This window comes from Nicotiana sylvestris, chromosome 5, assembly GCF_000393655.2.
Source record: "Nicotiana sylvestris chromosome 5, ASM39365v2, whole genome shotgun sequence".
In the NCBI taxonomy this organism is placed as follows: Eukaryota; Viridiplantae; Streptophyta; class Magnoliopsida; order Solanales; family Solanaceae; genus Nicotiana; species Nicotiana sylvestris.
The window spans coordinates 922,332-932,466 of record NC_091061.1 but is presented as its reverse complement, the minus strand read 5'-3'; the positions used below and the strand labels follow the sequence as shown (position 1 = coordinate 932,466).

General features: G+C 32.2%; 1 protein-coding gene and 2 non-coding genes across 3 annotated transcripts; all 3 read right to left on the bottom strand.

Moving 5' to 3' along the window:
* Positions 1-3,605: 3,605 nt before the first annotated feature.
* TRNAL-CAA (transfer RNA leucine (anticodon CAA)) lies at positions 3,606-3,689 on the bottom strand. Its single transcript has one exon. It is a non-coding gene; the product is annotated as a tRNA-Leu (tRNA).
* A 238-nt stretch (positions 3,690-3,927) lies between these two features.
* LOC104237761 (WRKY transcription factor 22-like) lies at positions 3,928-9,569 on the bottom strand. The gene is made up of 3 exons (XM_009791983.2): positions 9,068-9,569; positions 6,648-6,758; positions 3,928-4,863 (listed from the first exon to the last, which is right to left on the bottom strand). The coding sequence occupies exons 1-3, from the start codon at positions 9,466-9,468 to the stop codon at positions 4,575-4,577; spliced, it is 801 nt and encodes a 266-aa protein (XP_009790285.1). The 5' UTR covers positions 9,469-9,569; the 3' UTR covers positions 3,928-4,574.
* TRNAG-GCC (transfer RNA glycine (anticodon GCC)) lies at positions 4,120-4,190 on the bottom strand. The gene has a single exon. It is a non-coding gene; the product is annotated as a tRNA-Gly (tRNA).
* Positions 9,570-10,135: the final 566 nt, after the last annotated feature.

Genomic DNA, 10,135 nt, shown 5'->3' with positions numbered 1-10,135 from the left:
GGTTGGGATCTTGGGGCCAAAAAGGTAGCTTTAACGAATATGTGGTTGCTTAATTTCACGTATCGAGTTCCAGCATAATATACCGGAGATTAGAGCACCTATATAATATATTATATTGGAACCCCGACACATTATAAAATTCCAGCATGTTATATTGGAAGTTCACATGTAAAAAATTCGAACTCCAACATATTATGTTGGAATATTTTCTGAATTTTGAACAGTATTTTTGTTCAAATTTATCTTTACATGCAAAAATGGCTAAATATCGATTACTTTTAAAACTGTAGCTATTTTTAAATTATTACTTATAAATCTGACTATTTTTGAATTTCACTCAGTCTCTATACAGGGATTGGAGACCTCTTCTTTTTCTATCATGGGTGCATGATGTTATATCCATCATTACATTCGGGTCGGAGCTAGAAGCCCGGGTACAGCTTCGGTCGAACCATTGTGTTAAGAAATTTATTAAAAATGTACAAATATTAAATTTTTAATCCAATTGTTAGTACTTTAAGTCGTCTTTTCAAGATTCAGAACCCATAAACAGAAGCGGATCCAGGATTTAAACTATGGGTTCAGCTATAAAGTTTTTAGCATTGAAACCATTATATTTTTAAAGTTATGGGTTCATATCTATTATTTTTACAATTTTAAGGAATTTTTACACATAATTTTTTACTCCGCGTCAAAAGTTATGGGTTCAATTGAACCCGCTGCTAACTCTTGGCATCCGCCCCTGCCCAAAAGTTGAATAGCCTATTTGGCCAAGCTTCTCCAATCTTAGAAGCACTTTTTTTTCAACGTTGATGTGTTTGGCCAAGCGTTTGGAAGGAAAAAAAAGTGATTTTGAAGAGAAGCAGAAACAATTTTGGAGAAACAGATAAAAGTAATTTATCTCCGAAACAATTTTTTTGAAAAACACTTTTGAGAAAAATACACTTTGAAATAGTTTTCAAAAGCTTGACAAACATTAATTGCTGCTCAGAAGTGCTTTTCAAATTAATTACCCAAATACAAACTACTTCTAACTCAAAATAGTCTTGAGAAAAAGCACTTTTAAGTAAAAACACTTCTCAAAATAAGCTGATTTTTGCAGTTTGGCCAAACATGCTAAAAATCTTGGGCTCCGCCTCTGATTACACAAGCAATGTTTATTGGTCGGTTCGATTTGATTTAAATATTACCCGTTCAGTTTATCGATGGTCGATTTATAAATATACTAAACTGATCAAACTACTAAAATATCGATTAACGGTTTCGATTAAATTTATTGGTTTGGTTTGAGGCTCTGCTATTCTAAAACATTTAATCTCAAATTTATGTTTATTTTGTAACTCATAACTAGGGAGGTGTAGTTTCTTTCAGAAAAAAAATTATTTGCTAAATCAAAAAATTTAACGTGGAGTGTCATAAACCAAAGTGGAAATATACATTAACGAGATAATGAATGTTTACTTTAAATACTCCTACATATCCAAACCTGTTTAAGGTAAAGTTTACAAATCTTAAAACTTTCGTAAAGCAGAATATTTTGATGCTTAAATTCAAAGTAATAACACTTGTTATAAGATAGCAACATGTGGTGATTCATTTGTCACTTTCAATTATTATTACTACTCACTATTCGTTAGAAAATCAAATTAATTTGCAATCATTTAAATATGTAAATCAAATCTCATTTGGTTCAAATAGTATTAGTGAAAATTAATATACATGCACGCCTAACGCTTGCGTATCGACTCAAAAATATGTATATATTTAAGATATAAGATTTGGTGATCATGATTATCATGAACTTCCATAAATGACAAAAAATTGCTAATTGAATTAAGTTTAAGTTATATTTTAAAGAAATTTACACAATTTTCTGTCACTTAAAAACAACAACTATAGAGAAATATATTTATTTATAACTTAGAAAAAAATGGTAAGCTAGCTACAGTATGAATTAAAGCTAGTTAATAGTATGAATAATTTTTTTTTAAGTATATAATTTAAATTGATTAAATAAAAAGATGCTATGGAATTAAATTTCCTGCAACATTTATTTCGATTCAAACATGATTGCTAGAATTGATGTCTGCTGGGAAGAAAACGAAAATGAAGAAAAAGAGGAGGAAAGAGGGGTTGTAGTTCCTATAATCACATTTTAAGTTAATCAGAATTATTTTGAAACTTTCCTTTCTTTATGTTATGTTGTTTTACAAGTCATGAGTTGTGTTCATTACCTATTTATGTTTGATTGATTGGCATTTTGGAGTATTTGATGTCCTTTAATTTCTTCTTAAATTTAATGTAAAGTTCAAAACTAGGAAATTACACCTTTATTGAAGTAGAGGTTCCTTAGTCTGTTGTACATATTTTCACCAACTAAAATTGAACCTCACCAACTAAAATCATAAGGAAACATTTGGCAACCTAAACTTGAAAAACAAGAAAAATTTCATGCATAAAATAAAAATCACATGGTTGGTTACAGAATGAAAAGGAAATAAATTTATTAGAAGTAAGATTTGAACCCTTGACCTCTCAGGAAGATCACATGATTTGAACCCACGTCCTCTCGAATCATTCACCAACTAAAATCATAAGGAAACATTTGGCAACCTAAAACTGTAAAGCAAGAAAAGTTTCACGCATAAAATAAAAATCACATGGTTGGTTACAGAAATAAAAAATAAAAAACAAATTTGTTAGACGTGGAATTTGAACCCACGCCCTCTCAGGAAGATCACATGCTTTGAACCCACGCCCTCTTGAATCATTCACCAACTAAAATCATAAGGAAACGTTTGGCAACCTAAAACTGTAAAGCAAGAAAAGTTTCACGCATAAAATAAAAATCACATGGTTGGTTACAGAAATAAAAAAAAAAAAAAACAAAACAAATTTGTTAGACGTGGGATTTGAACCCACGCCCTCTCAGGAAGATCACATGCTTTGAACCCACGCCCTCTTGAATCATTCACCAACTAAAATTATAAGGAAACGCTTGGCAATCTAAAACTGTAAAGCAAGAAAAGTTTCACGCATAAAATAAAAATCACATGGTTGGTTACAGAAATAAAAAATAAAAAACAAATTTGTTAGAAGTGGGATTTGAACTCATGCCCTCTTGAATCATTCACCAACTAAAATTATAAGGAAACGTTTAACAACCTAAAACTGTAAAGCAAGAAAAGTTTCACGCATAAAATAAAAATCACATGATTGGTTACAGAATAAAAAGAAAACAAATTTATTAGAAGTGAGATTTGAACTCACTCCCTCTCACGAAGATCACATGATTTGAAATCATTCACCAACTAAAACCACAGGGAAACGTTTTTGGCAAACTAAAACTGTAAAGCAAAAAAAAAAATCATGCATAAAATAAAAATCACATGGTTGGTTACAGAATAAAAAGGAAACAAATTTATCAGAAGTGGGATTTGAAGCCACTCCCTCTCACGAAGATCACATTATTTGAACTCACGCCCTCTCGAATTATTCACCAACTAAAATTACAATGGAAACATTCGGCAACCTAAAACTGTAAAGCAAGAAAAATTACATGCATAAAATAAAAATCACATGGTTAGCTATAGAATAAAAAAATTTGTCAGAAGTGGGATTTGAACCCACGCCCTCTCACGAAGACCAGAACTTGAGTCTGGCGCCTTAGACCACTCGGCCATCCTGACTTGATGGCATGCTCTACTCATGTTTATATATTACTACGATTTAAATGATTTAACATACGATATTAAAAACATTTTGAATTCAAGAGAATATACAAAACTTGATTATGAAGAGTGCTGATATATTACTGGCATGTAGCTACTATATGTGTTGATATTGTGTGTGATATACATATTATTAGGGTTTTGGAAGTTGCATGGCACATAGACAGAGAAAAGTCTCCGTTTCAATTTACGTGAACCTATTTCCTTTTTAGTCCGTGCCAAAAAGAATGACCCCTTTCCTTATTTGGAAACAATTTACCTTTACACAATGATTTATAGCCACACAAAATATATGTGCCTCATTTTACACCACAAGATACTTTGTGCCCAATCAAATGAGTTCACATAAATTGAAACGGAGGGAGTATTTTTTAACAAGAAATAAGTATGCACCAGCCGGGAATCGAACCCGGGTCTGTACCGTGGCAGGGTACTATTCTACCACTAGACCACTGGTGCTTGATTCCCAGATACGTGTATTCAGTTGACATGAACTTCTATTATCTATATAATGCCCAGATATGAAGCTTTCTTGTTTGAAAGAACTACAGTAGAGAAAAGATCGTATTGCGTCTGTAAAAAAAGTTGTTTACTAAATCCAATGCACCTTAAGTATTTAGTTTGGGCTGCTCTCTGCAACCTTTGCTTCACTGAGGTGGTGGTGAAATATCTTATGTACTCAGTAATTTGCTGAAAAAGAGCATGATACAACATTGACTTTTTCAGCTGAGTCAACCACTGCCGTCTACGGTGGTTGCAGAGTTATTTGCCACCATCTGAAACTGCATAGTCCTCGGAAAATCATCCAATGCTATACTGGAAAACGCCAAATTCATCGTCGTCCTAATTAAAACTATCTTCTTTGTCTTCTTTACTGCATTCTTGATTTTCCGGTACCGGAGAGAGGCACGCCGGTGATGAGGTGGTGGGTTTGTTAGTGTCACCTGCAGAGCTGGCTTTTGAGTTCACCGGTTTCTGACGGGCGATTCCGGCGAGGGAACTCCGGTGAGTAGGCATAGGGTGGTTGTGTTCTGAAGTGTAGGTGATATTGAACATGTTAGGGTCGGATCTATTTCGATCCACTTGTTTTCGGGCCAAACAACCCTTTGAGCTGCTACATTTGTAATATCCCCTGTTAATCCACAAAAGAAATAATATCACGCTTCAGAAAACTAGCTCTCTTTTTCTTTAATTTTATAAAAACTTTAAAGTTGTTTGGTTGATGATACAAGAATAATTCATTGTAGCATAAAATAAAATCTCGCTTAAAATATTATAGTATTTGGTTGGCTGCATAGAAAATAATCACATACATAACCAACATAACGTTTGGCTAACCATATTAATTAATACTAACAATCTGTGGCGGATGGCTCCCAGAGGTTTCAATTGACACCGTTCGCTCGAAAATTACATTGTTTAAATAGGTAAAAGATATTTTTTTAATATATATATGTTGTATATTAAATTTCTTTGACTTATTTGTATATTTACTTTGTAAAATTTTAACACTCCTTATTAACAACATTAGGACATGCAAATAATTATGCATGATAAAGTATGGAATAAGAATATGTAGGAGTAATAGCCTGTTTGGTCAAGCTTCTTTTGAGGGAAAAATGTTTTTTTTTTAATGTCAAAAGTGCTTTTTTTCTAAAATTAAGGTGTTAGGCCGAACTTTTGAAAGGAAAAAAAAAGTGTTTTTGAGGAGAAATAGAAAAAAATAGCTTCTCTCCAAAAGCATTTTTTTGAAAAATACACTTAGAAGCAATTTTTTAAAGCTTGGTCATACACTAATTGATGCTCAGGAGTGCTTTTCAAATTAATTAGTCAACACAAACTACTTCTCAAAAAAATACTTTTGAGAAAAGCACTTTTGAGAAAAAACACTTCTCAAAATAAGCTGATTTTGCAGCTTGGCCAAACGGGCAAGTAATTTTAATTAAACTATTTTAATTAGAGCAAGTAATTCTTATATAATTAACATGTGAACCAAACAACCCCAAATAGTGCTCTTAGGCCTCATTTTTTTAAAAAGATTAAGACGTCTGAATCTGAGTGCACATCTGAATATCAAAATGTGTATTAAGATCAAGATATCTGAATCTGAATGCACATATGAATATTAAGATGTTTATTAAGATCTGAATAGTAAATGATTAAGACGCTTTTATTTTAACATCTGAATGTATAAACTTTATCTTCATTTGAAAATTAATAAACATAAAATTCAAATGAAATACTTTTTAATATAATATTCTATCAATCAAATATATAGTTTTTTTTTTACAATACGATAGTTGCTCGTGGTGATGGCTAACAGTAGTACTTCTGAATGCCGACTAGAGGCGGTGGTTGGTGGTAGTTTTGATTGATGTGGTGGTTCAGGATAGTAGCTAGTGGTGATAGATAGTGGTGGCGATTACCATTGAGTATGGTGGTGACGGGTGGTGCAGTTAATAATGGCGAGTGATAGTAATAGTTGTGATTGAGGTAGGTGGTGGTAGTTTATAATGATGGTGTCGGCTGGTTGTTCATGGTGATGAGGTGGTTAGTTGTGGTAGTTAAGGTGGATGAGTGTTGGTTATGGTTGAGAATGATGGCGGTGGGAGTGGTAGTGATGGTGGGTGGTGGTAGTCGATAATTGTGCCGGCTATTATTGAGGATGATAGTGGTAGTTGAGTATGGTGGTGGTGGGTGACATGGTGGTAGTTGATAATGGTAGGCGGTAACGGCGTTTAATAATGATAGATGATAACATCTTTTAAGATTCAGACTTTAAAAACAAATACATTTAATATCTGAGATCTGAATAATTAAAATTTAGACCTTCGTTAAGTTCAAACAAATGAGGCCTTAGCTACTTTATTCAAGGAACCTAAAAATGTACAAAAAGAAAGATTAAAAACAACCAACCTAGGGTATGGGGAACCTTTGATGGGTTTTTGCCCATATTTTCTCCAAGCCCATTTGTCTGACGACATAGCCTCAGCAGGTACTTGGCATACCTTCTTCAGCTTGTTCTTCCTGGAAAAAAAATCCAAATAAATGAGTGACAATCAAAATAAATAAATTAATTAACAAATAAGCAGATTGACTTTGTGATATGGAGACAAGAGGGGTTGCTCTGATGGTAAGCAACCCCCACTTCCAACCAAGAGGTTGTGAGTTCGAGTCTCCCCAAGAACAAGGTGAGAAGTTCTTGGAGGGAAGGATGCCGAGGGTCTATTTTGGAAACAGTCTTTCTACCCTATGGTAGGGGTAAGGTTTGCGTACACACTATCCTCCCCAAACCCCACTAAGTGAGATTATACTGGGTTGTTGTTGTACTTTGTGATATGGATATATGCCACCTGACAGGGCGACTGAATTTTGTGGCCTAAAGTTCAATTTTATGAGGGACCTTAATTTTTTTTAAAAAAAAATTATTTTTTTTATTTAAAGTCTATTTTTCTAACTTTTTTTAGATGCAAAGTTGTTAGTAATAATTCTTTTATAATCAATTTTTCCTAATAAATTTTTCTCAATTAACAATATAGCTAATTCATTTAACTTTTATTGAGACATTGTTGATCATAGTTAAGATTTTATCAATTTTAATTTTGAAAAGCTTCTTTTCACTGAAGTAAAGGTAACAAGAGTTATTAACATTATTTTGTAAGCAATACATGCATTTGGAAAAGAATCTAGTCTTTTTATTTGATTGAGTATATTAATTAAACTGTTATCTTCTAATTGTACTTTTCCCTTAACACTTTTAATTCAGAAAATAAATCTAAACCGTCAATATCAGATTAATTATTATGCTTTAAGGAACATTTCAGATTAAGGCAATATTTTTTCCAAATCTTCATCATCTTGTGATTTCAATATTTCAATGCTAAATAGAAAACCAAACATATTTTCATATGCTTCAAATTGTTCAATTTTTTTTTTGAAGTGAAAAAATACTCTTGTCTAGTGTATATAATAAGTAATCAACTCTGGAGAACTATTCGAGAGATTTTGATATTTCATTATCAATATTATCATCAAATTATTTCTTCCTATGTATCACACATTTCCTGCGAAATTCGGGTTTGATATTCATTTCAAATACAATTTCCTTAGCAGAAATCATAGCAGATACAAATCCTTTTCTCTATATTTATTAAGAAAGAAATTAAATCTTATCACATAACCTTTTTAAAGCTTATATATAGTCCGTTAGGTATAACAAAAAATGGACTAAACCAATTTCTTTAACTGCTTTAGGGAAGGGCGGTTCCTGCCAACTGATAAAGGTCTACTTTTTCCATAAAAGAAATTTAATACTTTCCATATGAAAAAATAAAGGTGGACAGTGCATAAAACATCCTGTGTTGACGTAGAGTACAGAGAAAGCCATATTTCAAGGGCTATGATATAGACTAGGGGCATACAAACCGAACCGGAAAATCGCACCAAACCGAAAAGTTAAACCAAACCGATTAAAAAATCCGATTAGGTTTGATTTGATTTGGTTTGGTATTGAGTAAAAAAAAATCCTAGTCAAACCGACATATAGATATATAATTTTTATATATACTTTAAAGACTTTTTATATATAGAATTTTCTTTAAAAAATGTCTTAAAATATTTGTGATTCTCTTATGGGATGTGATATTTAGTTAAATATGAAGTGCTCTATATTTATTAACTTTAAATAATGTGTTGTATGATTACTTTTTTATCAAGTGTTAGTGAAATGCGTCAATCTCTTTGTTCTTCCATATTCATATGTCAAGATTTATTATATCCTTATATCTTTTTCAAATTTGAAATAGTATTTTGATAATTTAAAATTAAATAAAACATATCATTATATAGGTTCATATTTATTTTTACGTTTAATTATTAAATTCGGTTAATCGTGAAAAGGTACATCAAAATAAAATTATTGTTAGACGACAAAAAAATAACTATTACCATGTGTTACTAAGAAAATTCTTTCATAATAATATTTTAATAGATCATATATTTTTTGATTTTTTAAATTTTTACTAAACATGTATTTACTTATAAAAAATTTAACAAAGTAAAATTGAAATAATATTCATATAACAAAAAAACTCGAAAAATCCGATAAAACTGAACCATCCAAACCGATATAGTTGGTTTGGTTTGGTTTTGATAAAAACCGAACCAACCTGGTCCATGTACACCCCTAATGCAGATTGCTTACCATAATGTAATTAGTGGTTGTTTTCACGACTCGAACCCGTGACATATAGGACACAGAGATAAATTTATTGTTGCTCCAAGGCTCCCCTTCCTCCTATGAAATTAAAAACTATAAATGGAAAATTTGAATTTACCTTTTTTGGATTCTTGGACTCATCTGAGCATGTGAAATACGACGAGAGGCACTAGATTTACTAGTTGTGAAATGCTTAGGCTGAATTAGTCCTGTAATAAGCTGATGATTGTGTAGTTTTTGCTGCTGTTTTAGTGTTTGATGGATTGATAGATCTTGCAATTCTCCAATAACAAAAGGCTCGTAAAGATTATGCAATTCTTGAACAACATTTGTGGTATCAAATTTTGGCTCAAATGAATCTTGAAAACAGATAAAGTTGTCAACTTGATGAACATTTGTAGAGTTAGAAATAGTAGTAATTGTGCTACTGCTGCTTGAGGAGGAGGAGGTGGTGGTGTTGGTTGCAGCGGCGGTGGCGCAGCCTCTGACCACCGCGTGTAGGTCCCAATCTGCTTCCATATTCTCTCTATACTTTGCCCTTTTTTTGCCTTTGACTTTGTTTGAGAGAGGACAGTTAGAGAAAAAGACAAGCTTTGACTTTTGGAGAGATGAAAAGAGACTTTGAGGGAGAGACAAATAAGTGGAATACTACTACTCCGTACTTATTTATAGAGATAAAAAGAGAGTAACCACCGAAGGATGTGGTGTTGCGGATGATGTTGCTCCTCCCTTAATCATAAGTTTCGAGTTTGAGTGTTGGATATTGAAAAATTTTGGTAGGGAGCGTTTTTCCCAAATATTTTATCCGGCACGAATCCAGATATAATCTGTCCCAAATATGAATACCGAACACCGGGTGGAAAACAAAAAAAAGAGATAGAAAAAGAGTTTTGCCTCCCCGTCCGTCCACCCAAAAAAAAATTGTGTTAAAAAGTCCACTTTTGAGGGTAAAGATTCCCCATAAGAGACTACTTTATACTTAATGTTCGAACTCAAAATATTTGGTTTTACAGTTATTGGTGTCATATGTTATTCTATATTGGCATTTTAAGTACTTTCATAATATAAATTGAGAAGTAATCTCGTGAATTTGCTACAAAATTTACTCCAATTTAAATAGTTTTGAATGCATTGCCCATCGAGTGTTTAAGTATACACTATATTTCCCTTTTATTTTCAATTTTAC

What these genes read in the sequence shown, in the direction of transcription:
- LOC104237761 (XM_009791983.2), bottom strand. Translation starts at nt 9,468, where the DNA reads ATGGAAGCAGATTGGGACCTACACGCGGTGGTCAGAGGCTGCGCCACC. An exon ending in AGTCCAAGAATCCAAAAAAG is followed by an intron (nt 6,759 to 9,067) that starts GTAAATTCAAAT and finishes TTTTTTTTCCAG; the next exon opens with GAAGAACAAGCTGAAGAAGG. An exon ending in AAAGGTTCCCCATACCCTAG is followed by an intron (nt 4,864 to 6,647) that starts GTTGGTTGTTTT and finishes GTGGATTAACAG; the next exon opens with GGGATATTACAAATGTAGCA.